At 47.0% G+C, this 14,030-nt stretch overlaps 1 protein-coding gene across 1 annotated transcript in view; it reads right to left on the reverse strand.

Moving 5' to 3' along the window:
- Positions 1–1,053: 1,053 nt before the first annotated feature.
- Positions 1,054–14,030, reverse strand: part of PUM3 (pumilio RNA binding family member 3) — a 159,595-nt gene continuing 146,618 nt past the window's right edge. Inside the window, exons 17-18 of the mRNA XM_077249131.1 lie at positions 10,656–10,746; positions 1,054–1,285 (exon numbers count right to left, since the gene is read on the reverse strand). Of these exons, the coding sequence (XP_077105246.1) occupies positions 1,153–1,285; positions 10,656–10,746 (224 nt within the window). The 3' untranslated portion in view covers positions 1,054–1,152. The remainder of the gene's footprint in view (positions 1,286–10,655; positions 10,747–14,030) is intronic.

The following is a 14,030-nucleotide window of genomic DNA, read 5'->3' on the forward strand; positions in this document are numbered from 1 at the left end:
ACAAAATTAATGAACATGCTGCTTTTTTTTACCGCGATGCGTTTTTTTCGCGGAAAAAAATGCATCATGTGCACAAAACATGCATTCTAAATGATAGGATGCATAATGTATGCGTTTTTAATGAGTTTTTATAGCGTTTTTATCGCGAAAAAACCTTAACGTGAGCACATACCCCAAGAGCCACATTCAGCTCTGGTAAAGGGTTGTGACCAACATTTAGCTAGGGGAGAGGGTCGCGAGCCCCATCCAGGTTTCGACCCCCTCACAATGGCAACCAAAGCCCCCATTATGGGTATGATGATAATCAAAACTTTTCCACATAAATCCCCCCAAAGCAGAATACCAAGATCATGGGGTTGTCACAATACTCCCATTCAGTATTCTCCCGTCAGTCACTCCCAAAACATGGTTGCATATAGCTTCAAGCACCTCCTCTGACAGGTAGTATCATCCAGTCCTCATGAGCCACATGTGGCTGCTGAGCTACAGGTTGGGGACCCCTGCTATAATGGAACACTATTATGCATCATTTTCGGACACTAAGACATAGTAGACAGTTTGGTTGTCAGCCTCCAGTGGGCGTATACGCCTGAAAATGTTGTACGGCAGAGTGCTCATTCGAGAGCCCCGACGAATGTGAAGATAAGCGCAATGTGAAAGCACCCTAACGTGCATTTCCACTTTATAAAGGACTAACCAAAATAGGAAAATTTACATTCAGTTTCTATTTAAAAGAGGATTGCGAAGAGAATAAAAATGGTGTACCAACTGGATTAGTGAAAATTAATGTATATGCATTAAAAATGTCAAAATCTTTAATCAATGTCTCCTTATCAGTAGACATTCTTTAAGTTTCTTTAGTGTTGACATAGGAGGAAACATTTCTTGAAATGTCACAGTAGCACATGATCCTGAGCCCATCGGTCTCTAGCCGCCCCAAGCTGGCAGTCCTCAACATTATTCATTCTTGTTAAACCCATATAATTAGCTTACCACTCTGAAGTCATATTTAGTAGCTTGAAAATAATGAAATAAACGGCACAGAAAACAACGTTTGTAAAGGAGTTAGATTTATAAATATAAAACATTTTGACAAGTCTTTCCCAAGAATACAGATAATACAGAGGTCGTCATTTGTCCAAACTGGTGAATCTAGGGGGAATTTAAGTTTTCTATCAAAGCTTCGATTGCTTTCGGGTTTTTGGAGTCTTTTGGTTTGGTCACAATGCCTTTGAGTCCATTTTTAACTTGGGCAGCAATTTCTTCATTCGAACTCTGTAAAAGGCTATAAATAAATAAATAAATACAAAAATCAGAAAAATATGCACAAAATCAAGGCAAACATTAAAAATTAACTTAGGATGCTGTATGCATTTATGCTATGTTTTTCTGCACAAAACAAAATAGCAAAACTGTTTCCCACTAGCACAAGCTTGATGCAGTAATACCTCTTAATTCACAAACCAAACAGCAGAGAGACGAACCACTGCGCAATGATGAAAAACATTAAAATATTTAAACCTTGTAATCCTGACCGAATAATGACTTTGTACCATAATGAGCCATAGAACACTGTGCTATTGAGTTACTATAACCAGCTAAACAATAAGCGAAGGCCACCAGGAGAACAGCTAATGACTACTGCCTAACAGTGTACAGAAGTAAGAGGGCTAGGTGATTACAATGAGCGAGTCACTGAACAAAGGCTGGAATGCCCACGCTGAGCTGTGCTTCATTACAAGTCAACTTTCTGGGTTTCCTAGCTGCGCTGTGAGAGCCAGATCCATTTCTCCTAAGGGTCAGTGGTCTTGCAAAACTCAGCCAGCCGTTCCTAATGAGGATTAGAGAGGTGAATAGTGCAGGGTCTCAAAGGAGCTGGAATTAGTAGCGTGGTTTGTGACCTTCTCTGCAACACACATGCTGAATGGGTGGAAATGGGGAGCGATTAAAAATCACAAAGTAGAAGAACTAGCGAAAGTTGGAAAACATTAAGCAAATACATTCACAAAGATAAAACTTGCTTTTATTTTTCTCACCTCTACTATTCACACATATATTCCTCCATTTGCAGCCATGAGTTCTTGATGTTATTTCTAGAAACTTTCAATCCGCAATTGTAGTTCTTCAAACTCGCGTATCTGTCTAAAAAGGTACGTTTCCCCTGATCCTAAGGCCTTGTCCACATGTGATCAGCATTCGTAGGACAGTAGTACAGGTGGATATAACACACAACGGGTGTGAATCTCTGGTAGGGCAGAGTCATATGGCCGTATAAATCGGACCGATATGACTGCAGTGAACAGGCTGGCACGCAGCTTTCTCGATCAGAGCGTGACCGCTTCAAATGTTTCTATGCAGCCAGCACGCTCAGGTCAGAAGAGCCACCGATCAGTCCGTGCATTGAGAGCCGATCTCTGTCAGTCTGATTGCGCACTTATGGTTTTTCTGATTTTAGCTTACAAATGCTAAGGCAAAATATGGTTATGTGAATAAGGACTAAAGAGAAGACTAATACTGAAACTTGAAATCTGCCTAAAATCTTGTTCCCTAGCCCGCTAAAAGGAGATTTTTGTGTACTCACCGTAAAATCTTTTTCTCCGAGTCATCATTGGGGGACACAGGACGAATGGGTGTTATGCTGCTGCCACCAGGAGGACACTAAGTTAAACACACACAAAAGATTAACTCCTCCCCTGCAGTATACACCCACAGGCTGGACAATCCAGAGCCAGTTCGGTAACAAAGCAGTAGGAGTAAGCCAGTTAACAAACAGAAAACATGTCATAGTCAAAACACAGACTGAAAAGAACAATTGAGCCAACTAGGCTAACAGGGAGGGTGCTGTGTCCCCCAATGATGACTCGGAGAAAAAGATTTTACGGTGAGTACACAAAAATCTCCTTTTCTCCTACGTATCATTGGGGGACACAGGACGAATGGGACGTCCCAAAGCAGTCCCTGGGTGGGTCACCAGAAGTTATAAATGCTGAGCGAGCCTACAAACTACAGATGAGACACAGCCGCTTGTAGGATTCGCCTACCGACGGAAGCGTCTGCCGAAGCCTGAAAGTGCACATGGTAGTGCTTCGTGAACGTATGTAGACTGGACCATGTAGCAGCCTTGCAGACCTGTGCTGCCGATGCCTGGTGCCGGATGGCCCAGGACGCGCCGACTGACCGGGTAGAATGAGCCTTGATCCCCGGAGGTGCGGCGTGACCCTTGACACGGTAGGACTCTTGGATGGCGGAACGAATCCACTTGGCAATGGAGGCCTTGGAAGCGGGTAGTCCCTTCCGTGGCCCCTTCGGAAGAACGAACAAGGCGTCTGACCTACGGAGAGACGCAGTCCTGGAGACGTAACGTCTGAGACCCCTCACTAAGTCCAGAGTGTGGAGCGCCCTTTCCGTGCGGTGGGAAGGAGCAGGGCACAGTGAGGGAAGGACAATCTCCTCATTAAGATGGAAGGAGGAAACGACCTTCGGAAGAAAAGTCGGACATGTCCGCAGAACCACCTTGTCCTGGTGGAACACGAGGAAAGGAGGTCGGCACGACAGAGCTGCCAGCTCAGAGACACGTCTAATAGACGTGACAGCCACGAGGAAGGCAATCTTCCAAGACAAGAACAGCAAAGACACTTCATGCAAGGGCTCAAAGGGGGGCTCTTGAAGAGCACAGAGAACTAGGTTCAGGTCCCATGGTTCCAAGGGCATCTTGTAAGGCGGAGCCATATGAGAAACACCCTGGATGAAGGTCCTGACCTGCAATCTGTTTGCAATCTTTCTCTGAAAAAGAACCGAGAGAGCAGAAATTTGGCCCTTAAGAGAGCTGAGAGCAAGACCCAAGTCTACGCCTGATTGGAGGAATTCCAAAATGTGAGGGATAGAAAAACGGAGGGGGAAACGTCCCCGCTTCCTGCACCAGGCGAAGTATGCCTTCCAGGCGCGGTGGTAGATGCGCATAGAAGAAGGCTTGCGTGCGCGGAGCATGGTAGATATCACCGTCTGGGGCAACCCCTTCTGCCTCAGTACCCAGGACTCAACGGCCACACCGTTAAACACAGGGCCTCTGAGTTCGGGTGGTAAATGGGCCCTTGAGACAGGAGGTCTGCGCGACTCGGCAGCCTCCAAGGTACGTCTGAGACCAGTTGAACCATCTCGGCATACCATGTCCTGCGCGGCCAGTCCGGAGCGATGAGAAGTACTGGGATCCGTTCTGCCTTGATCTTCCTGATCACCTTTGTCAGAAGAGGAATTGGGGGAAAGATGTATGGGAGTCTGAAACCCTGCCATGAGAGGACGAGAGCGTCGGCTCCGAAGGCTGAGGGGTCGTGAGACCTGGCCATGAAGACGGGAACCTGGCAATTGAGGCGAGATGCCATTAGGTCCACGTCCGGGGTCCCCCATCGAGAGCATATCTGGTGAAAGATTGCGGGATGGAGAGACCACTCTCCGGGATCGAGGCTGTGGCGACTGAGAAAGTCCGCTTCCCAGTTTTCCACGCCTGGGATAAAAACTGCTGAGAGTATGGAATGATGTGTCTCGGCCCAGCGGAGAATTAGCGTCACCTCGACCATGGCCGCCTTGCTGCGAGTGCCCCCTTGGCGGTTGATGTAGGCTACCGCAGTGGCGTTGTCGGACTGGACTCTGACCGCACGGCCGGAGAGGAACGGCTGAAAATGATGGAGAGCCAGTCTGATTGCCCGAATCTCTAGGATATTGATGGGCAGCTGGGACTCCTGCGGAGACCAGCGACCCTGAGTCGAGTGGCGCTGGAACACTGCACCCCAGCCGAAGAGACTGGCGTCCGTTGTGACAACCAGCCAGTGCACCGGAAGGAAAGACTTCCCCCGAGTCAGGGAGGACCTCTTGGTCCACCACCTGAGGGACTGTCTGATTGGGCGAGAGAGGAGACGGCGGTCGAGCGAGGCGGGATTCCTGTCCCATACTGCCAGAATGGCGTGCTGTAAGGGACGGAGGTGAAAAACCGCAAAGGGCACTGCCTCCATTGCCGCCACCATCCTGCCGAGTACCCTCATGGAGAAGCGTAGGGAGTGAGAGCGAGGTTGAGTAAGCTTCCGGACTTCTCTCTGAAGAGTGGATACCTTTTCCGGAGGCAAAAGTACTAGACCCTGAGAGGAGTCTAAGATCATTCCCAGGTAGGATATGGTTTGGGCCGGGACTGGGGAAGATTTTTTGAAATTGATTTTCCAGCCCAGGCGCAAAAAGGTATTTATAGTGACGTCTACCGCTTCTGAACAGGACCGGAAAGAGGGGCCTTTTATGAGGATGTCGTCCAAGTAGGGCAACACCACTATGCCTCGAGCATGTAGAATGGCCACGGCAGCTGCCATGACCTTGGTGAACACCCGAGGAGCAGTGGCCAGCCCGAAAGGTAGGGCGACAAACTGAAAATGGTGCCCCTGGACCGCGAAGCGGAGGAAGCGCTGATGAGACGGTAGGATGGGAATGTGCAAGTAAGCGTCTTGAACATCTAGAGATGCAAGGAACTCGCCCTCTTCCAGAGAGGCAATTACCGAGCGGAGGGACTCCATACGGAATTGACGTACACGGACGTACTTGTTGAGGAGCTTGAGGTCCAATATTGGACGTACTGAGCCGTCCTTCTTTGGTACAATGAAAAGATTGGAATAGAAACCTTGGTACCTCTCGTTCTGAGGTACCGGGATGATGACCCCGTCTTCCCATAGCGATCTTATGGCCTGAAAATACTGACGGACCCTTGCTCTGGGAGGACGGGACTGGAAGAAACGAGATGGGGGAAGAGAGACAAACTCTATCTTGTAACCGAAGGATACCAGTTCGCGGACCCATCGGTCGGGAACTACCGAGAGCCACGCGTCCCGAAAGAAGAGTAGGCGGCCGCCAACTCTGTCGGTGTCCTTTGGCGTCTGCCAAGAGTCATTGAGGTGGAGACCTGTTAGGTCTGGGCCCCCTGGACCCCTGTTGTCTGGGTCTGCCTCTCCAAGAGGGAGAAGGTTTGTAAGATGGCTGGGAGGTTCTGTCCTTGCGCTGACCTCTCCCGGCGCCGGGTGGCGCGGAGGGAGGATTGGACCAATTGGAGCCGAAACAGAAATATCGGCCTCGGCCCTGTTGGTTGCGAAAGGGGCGAAAGGTCCGTTGCTGGGGAAGGAATTTGCTCTTTCCCCCTGTGGAGTCTGCGATTATTTTATCTAGTTTGTCCCCAAAAAGGCGTTCGCCCTGGTATGGAAGGGACGTGAGAGATTTTTTGGATCCTGAGTCCGCTTTCCAGTCCCTGAGCCAAAGGGATCTGCGGATCGTGACAGCATTGGCCGCTGCCTGTGAGGCACAGTTGGCCGCGTCTAAGGATGCGGAAACTACAAAGTCCCCCGCTCTGGCAATCTGAGTGGCCAGGTGTGAAACCTCGGGGGGTAAGTCGGCGTGTAGTGCTGTAGAGGCTAAAGACTCGGCCCAATGGGTCATGGCTTTTGCAACCCATGTGGCGGCAAAAGAAGGGAAGAGAGAAGCCGAGGAAGCCTCAAAAGCCGAGCGAGCCATCTGGTCAATTTGTCTATCAGTGGGATGCTTGATGGACGCGCCCTCGGAGGAGGATAGAACCGCCTTGGTGGCTAGCCGCGACACTGGCGGGTCCACGGAGGGTGACTGAGACCACTCCTTAGCAAGGTCCTGAGCAAACGGATACTTCAATTGCATAGCCTTCTGACCTGAGAAGCGTTTATCCGGACGGACTCTGTGGAGATCGACAATGTCCTTGAATTGAGGATGCGTAGGAAAAAATCTATGAGCCTTTGTGGTTCGCCCGAATGACACGGGATGAACGGCCTTGGACGGGGTTTCCTCCTCTAACTGTAGCGTCTGACTTACCGAGTCTATGAGAGAATCTAGGGTCTCTTGGTCGTGACGATACTCTGGGGAACAGGACACGCCGGATGCGTCGTCCAGAAAGGATTCCCTGCTATGAGCTGGGGATGAGTGACGAGAGACTTCACTCTCTGAGCCGGAGGGCTGATCACGGACCGGAGATATTACCCTGGACTTCTTTCTAGATGAGAGAGGGCTTCTGGAAACGGTACGACCTCTAGGCCGAGAGGGGTTCTTAGGCCGCGTTACATCATCCGTGGAAGCGCCCTGGGTAAGGGACGGGTCACGGAGGGACTGTATCGTCCTTTCCAAGGATGCCACAGATCGAGCAAGGGAGGACGCCCATGCGGGGGTACTAGGCTCACTACATTCCGGGTCAGAGGCCGGAGTATCCTGTGCCGCAGACATTTCGCAGGCGGAGCACAGCGGGGTAGTGTGACCTCGGGGCAGAGATACCTTGCAGGAGGTGCACACAGCAAAAATAACAGAGTGGGTCTTTCCAGTCCGTTTTTGCTTAGACTGTGACATCTTTGCCATAAAGTGAGCGTACTGGCAGGGGAAGAGACAATCCTACTGAGTGCGTCTCACCAAGTTCTGCGGTGCTTGGCAGGGAGATCCTGAAGTCCTGTGCGCTGTGGTGCTGCAGAGCCGCCAGCGCACTTCCTGGTCCAAGATGGCCGCCGAGATGTGAGAAGGGCGCTTCTCGGGAACGAGAAGCGCCCAGAGAGAGAGAGAGAGAGAGAGAGAGAGAGGGGGGGGGGGGCGTGTCGTGGGCGGGCGGTGGATTCCCTGCTATGCGCGTCGGAACGCTGCCATTGCCACCGCCATCCTGCTGTATGAGGGAGGGAGTCTGATTGTCCGTGTTGGAGTCCGGCCCAGGGCCGGTAAACTGTGCCACCGCCCTAACAGGGCGCCGGATTGCCCGCCATGCCTCCATTATAAAGCTGCCCCGCGGCTGCAGCGCCGCATTAGAAAAAGGATAAGGGATCCCTGAACGGGCGGTCCCCTGTCAGCTGGTCGGCCCCCGCACTTACCTTGTGCGATGGGGCCGATGCTCCATCCACCTTCACCTTAGTAGGGAGAGGGTGGAGAGCTTCTGCCGCCGTGCAACATCCGCTATGTTCAGTGGTGATGCAGTGGGCGGCTGCACGGACGCCATGGCATTCTGTCCGGCTGTGCCCTGGCTCCAGGAAACTTAGGTGGATGATTAGTCCCCGTGGTCGCCTGACAGGGAGGGAGGGAGATCGGAACGCTAAGGAACCGTCGCCACACTGGAAAGTGAGCCAGGGCTGGCATCCATCGTCACGGGAAAGGATACAGGAGGAACGCTCCATGTACTTGCCCGTTGTTGGTGCGGGAGAGATCAGAGCTGAAAATTTGCCTGTCGCTCCCTTCCGTTAAAAACAAAAATTGGTGGGGTCCTGAGGACCCAAGTGCCTCCTGAGACACTAAGTAAGAACTGGCTCTGGATTGTCCAGCCTGTGGGTGTATACTGCAGGGGAGGAGTTAATCTTTTGTGTGTGTTTAACTTAGTGTCCTCCTGGTGGCAGCAGCATAACACCCATTCGTCCTGTGTCCCCCAATGATACGTAGGAGAAATACAGTATTCCCACTCATGTCTTCACCAAAAGGTCAGTACCAGCATAGGTAAAATGCTGCACTATAAAATAAGCAATGACCACAATGGATGACACCACAAAGTCTGAAAACCAATTGATTCATTATTACTGTAACGCTGTTATGTCCCACCTTACCAGTTCCAATGTAGCCCAATATCAATAGACAATTTAATATTATAACATAAATACAAGTATAAATCAACATGTGAACCCATAAAGATCTATTTAGATATTTCAGATCACATTGGAAAAGCAATCCGCAGTCTGTGAACATGGCCCAATATAGTGTCTCAATGATCTAATAGGAGCGCTCTCTCCTAGGCACCAAACTTTCCTGCAGGCTACTTTACCCCCCCCCCCCCCCCCCCCCCTTCCAAACCGGTTTCTAAAACTGAGTATTGTCCATTGCTGCCTCAAATTTGCAAATTGCCTCTTCAGAGAAAAAGCGGACTTAAACTCTATAGCGCCACCTATTGGAAGTAGCGATCCTACAAGTCACAATCAACCCTTTAACGAGTCGTGCAATATGACTTGGGATAAAAGCCAAATCAGTATCTCAATTCGCAGACACAGTGTTTCGGGCTGTTGGCCATCGTCAGTGCGAAGCATGAGAACTGATTTGGCTAGGTGAGAGCCTCTGGACTGAGGTCTAAGGGGTAAGGTTTCTCCTTATGGAGAGTGACATACCAGCTCTGGCTTGTCATGGTAAGGAGGCTTATTTGCCGTGCAATGCGCCTCTGGGAAATATAATATGCAAATTGCCTCTTCAGAGAAAAAGAGGACTTAAACTCTATAGTGCCACCTGTTGGAAGTAGCGATCCTACAAGTCACAATCAACCCTTTAACGAGTCTTGTAATATGACTTAGGATAAGAGCCAAATCAGTATCAATTCGCAGACACTGTGTTTCGGGCTGTTGGCCCTCGTCGGTACGAAGCATGAGAACTGATTTGGCTAGGTGAGAGGCTCTGGACTGGGGTCTAAGGGGTAATGTTTCTCCTTATGGAGAGTGACATACCAGCTGGCTTGTCAACGTAAGGAGGCTTATTCGCCGTGCAATGCTCCTCTGCTACTTCCAATAGGGGGCGCTATAGAGTTCAAGTCCTCTTTATCTCTGAAGAGGCTATTTGCATATTAAATTTCCCAGAGGAGCATTGCACGGCGAATAAGCCTCCTTACCTTGACAAGCCAGAGCTGACATGTCACTCTCCACAAGGAGAAACCTTACCCCATAGACCCCTGCCTCAAATTTGATCATTCGATTTTCCAAAAAAATTATAACATTTTCATATCTCAAAGACGTGTCAAAAGGTTTAATTGGTGCAGTGACCCCTGTGTTTGTTAAAATTAGAAGGCAGAAACACTCTTCTCATCCAAGCCTCAACCTGGGCTCAGAAATTATGTGGAGCTCATCTTCAGTCTGAGGACAGCAGTATTGCTGCTTTGTTGTAGACACTGGTGGGGGTCAATGCACAAAGTCTCCACTGACCAAGGCTTCTTACATACCTTTACATGGAAAAAGCTTTCTAACAGTGTAGTAAGTTGTGATGAGCGAACGTCCTCGGATAAGGTGTTATCCAAGCATGCTTGGGTGCTGAGTGACTTTGGCGTGCTTGAAAAATATGTTCTTTGCGCCTGCATGTCTCGTGGTTGTTTGGCAGCTGTAACACATGTAGGGACTGCCGGTTTGTTAGGACACGAACATGCTCCGATAACGCCTTATTCTAGCAGGTTCGCTCATTACTACTAGGAAACACTTTCGGGAGTTATCCAAGAGTAACATGAAAGTCTGCTGTGTAGGGATTCTGCGGTATTGCCAGTGGGAGCGGGCGGTCTCTGACTGTATGTATGCGATTTGCATCATTTCGCGCACATTCCTTCTACATGTGCTTAGGCTCTCTCAGTTCACTTCTATTGAGAGACGATGAACACATCTAGTCAGCACATGACTGCAAGTATAAGTCTCACACTTACCACCCACCATCACAAGCAATATTTAAGAATCCTGACAGCATGCACAGCACACGCAGTCAGGATTCAGAGTTCTACAATCATAGACTGACTGCAGACTTTCATCACAAGCCTGCACAACCCCTTTAAAGGCAGCAAGAGACATAAGTATGTTACAGGTAAAAGGAAATGTTATTTATACAACACTAGATGGCGCCGCTCTTACCAGCAAAGGACTATGGCTCCTCGGTTTACTTCTGCCCAAGTGCTTAGGTTCTTGATGCCGACGTGTTCTACCAATGTTCTAGCAAAAGATGCTGACAAGAATAAAATTAAAAATACAGTTACTTTGTATAAAACATGAATATATCAAAAGTCTTTATTCCATAAAAAACTAAAATTCCATGAGCTTTGGGGTAAGCAGGCTTGCAAGGCTCCCTCCTGACAAAACTCGCAACTGCGGCCGTTTTGCGTCCCACGTGACACTTTTAAAGGTGCTTTCTTATTTACTGAACATAGACACTAAGCACCATCTATTAAAATGCACCGCTAAACCGCATGTTCATATTGGAGGATATATAAGTAAAATGTATATTTGTGTGTGTTGCTATAGATCCCTTACTAGCAATAATATTTTAGAAGTGCAAAACATTTGACGGGTGATAAAGCTAACGTTCAGGTACATGTAATGCAGGGGTACTCATACTGTCCTCACTGTGTGCTTTCAATAGGTGCAGCACAGTGTATGATCCCCAGCCTTTGGTGTATTTTAATGTCAATGTGAGTGGCGAGAACACTGGTCTAAGGAAAAACTATAGCAATAGCAGAAAACTGCAAACCATGAAATAAAGTGTTTTTTTCATAGAAGTATGAATGTTCGCATCCACAAATCTACATTTCACAAAACTGAATAGGTCTCAGTTCACTCAGCCCACTTCGGTGATAATCTCATAACATTCAAAAAGGACGTGAATCTCTTTTCCTGCCCTCAGAATCTGACAACTAAAACCAGCAGCCTGAATATACACATTTGCCCCTCTATTGCTTTTGCAGATAAGTAATAGCACAACTTATATAATATACAGAGGAATGTAAAGTTTGGGCATCCCAGGTCAAAATTACTGTTATTGTGAACACTAAAGCAAGTTGAAGATTAAATGATCTCTCAAAGATGTCACATTTCCTTTGTATTTTAGGCAAAACACACACAGTCGTTTTTTACATTTTAAAAATGCTAAACTTTGGGCACCCTGCATGGCTAGTATCACCCCCTTTTGAAAGTATCACAGCTTGAAAAAGGGTTGTTGCAGTCAGACAAGAGTCCTTCAATTCTTGTTTGAGGAATTTTCATCCATTCTTCCTTGGGAAAGTCTTGCAGTTCTGTGAGATTTCTGGATCATCTTGCAGGCACTGCTATTTTGAACTCTAGCCACAGATTTTCAATGAAGTTCAGATCAGCGGACTGTGAGGGCCATTGTAAAACCTCCAGCTTGCACCTTTTGAGCTAGTCTATTGTGGATTTTGATGTGTGTTTAGGATCATTAGCCATTTGTAGAAGCCATCCTCTTTTCAACTTCAGCTTTTTTACAGATAGCGTTATGTTTGCATCAAGAATTTGTTTACATTTCATTGAATCCATTCTTCAGTCTACCCGTGAAATGTTCCCCATGCCATTGGCTGCAACACCATCTCAAAGCATGATTGATGCACCCCCATGCTTAATGGTTGACGACATGTTTTTTCCTGAAATTTGGTGCTCTTTTTTTCTCCACACATACCTTTGATCATTGTAGCCAAAGAGTTCTATTTTATCCTCAGTCCACAGGACTGGTTTCCAAAATGCATCAGGCTTGTTTAGATGTTCTTTTGCATACTTCTGATGCGGAATTTTCTTCTGATGACTCATCCACGAAGGCCATATTTGTGCAGGTGTCTCTGAACAGTATAACAACGTACCACAACTCCAGAGGCTGCTAAATCTTTCTGAAGGTCTTTTGCAGTAAAGAGGTGGTTCAGATTTGCCTCTCTAGCAATCCTACGAGATGCTCTCACTGAAATGTTGCTTGTTCTTCCAGACCTTATCTTTGCCTCCACACCGTATCTTAACCTCCACTGTTCCTGTTAACTGAAATTTCTTAATTACATCTCGAAATGGGTAAAAGGCAACTTGAAAACGCTTTGCCATCTTCTTATAGCCTTCTCCTGCTTTGTGGGCCTCCACCATTTTCAGACTGGACTGCTAGGCAGCTGTTTAGAAGAACCCATGGCTGCTGTTTTTTGGCACAAGGTTAGAGGAGGCTGAGGTTTTTTTTAAAAAAACTGGGAAATTTGCATCACATGGCCTTGCCTAACAAAAATAGTTAACAAGCAATAACCCTAAAAGGCTACTTAAGGTTTTAAACCTTGGTAAAAGTAATCTGAGCACACAAATCTCCAAGGGTGCCCAAACTTTTGCATTGGCTCATTTTCTTTTTTGTAATTTTTAAAATGTAAAAAATGACAATATATATATTTTTGTTTGCCTAAAACACAAAGGAAGTTTGTCATTTAAATTTAGCCCTTTTGGAGATCATATCTTCAACTTGCTTAACTGTTCATAATAACAGTAATTTTGACCAGGGGTGCCCAAAGGTTTCCATGCCACTGCATGTCTGAATATATAGTATCTAAAACCTGCAGCAATCAAAGAACTGGGCAAGGGTCAGTAACTGGAATCCAAGATATTGTTTTCAAAATCTATAATTCTAAAAACAAAGACACTCTTCGTTCTCACATGAAACACTCCTTAATGGGAACCGGTCATCAGGATTTTGCTAAGTAAACTACAGGCATTGTCAGGTCAAAATTAGCTCAGCTCAAAAAAAAAAAAAAATCCTGATTGCAGGAAGAGGTTTCATGTGACAATGTAGAGCAGTGAGGTATCTTATGCAATGTACAAAGACATTACATCCTGTTGAGAGCAGTGAATATGCACAGAAACTGGGAATTTTACTGATTTATGGCAGTATTAGATTGTAAGTATCAAATTTTGTTATAGACTTGCAAATTTTTACTGTTTCACACTTTTCTGAAAACTTTTTAAAACTTAAAAGTGGGTGTGGTTTAGTCCATCTCCAAGATCCTATCCCAATATGTAGTTGGTGTAATAAGATTAGCAGATACCTCCAATTAGAAATGGAGTATGTGTTTTTTTATTTGCTATGTCTCTTTCCTCATTGCAGGACATAAGGTATCCATGGTTACGTCCACTGATGAAGAGACAGGTAGTTGCTAGAGGTCGTAACCATGGATACCTAAGGTCATGCAATGCCTGCACATCAGTAAAGACATGGCGAATAAAACAACACAAAACACTATACTACATTTCTAATTGGAGGTGCCTGCTAATATTATTATTACACCTACTACATATTGGGATAGGATCTTGGAGATGGGAACACCCCTTTTAAAAGGAAAGGGCATCGCTTCCAACGAACCAACAGGTTTGACATTGGTGGAAATAACATTGCAAATCTAGGAATGATAATAGCAGGCGTATCTTTTATAGATTTGGCGAGTTTCTCCAAAGTGAGAGGACTTCGTACATTTTCCCTAAAGAGTA

This window comes from Ranitomeya variabilis, chromosome 1 (assembly GCF_051348905.1).
Source record: "Ranitomeya variabilis isolate aRanVar5 chromosome 1, aRanVar5.hap1, whole genome shotgun sequence".
Taxonomy (NCBI): Eukaryota; Metazoa; Chordata; class Amphibia; order Anura; family Dendrobatidae; genus Ranitomeya; species Ranitomeya variabilis.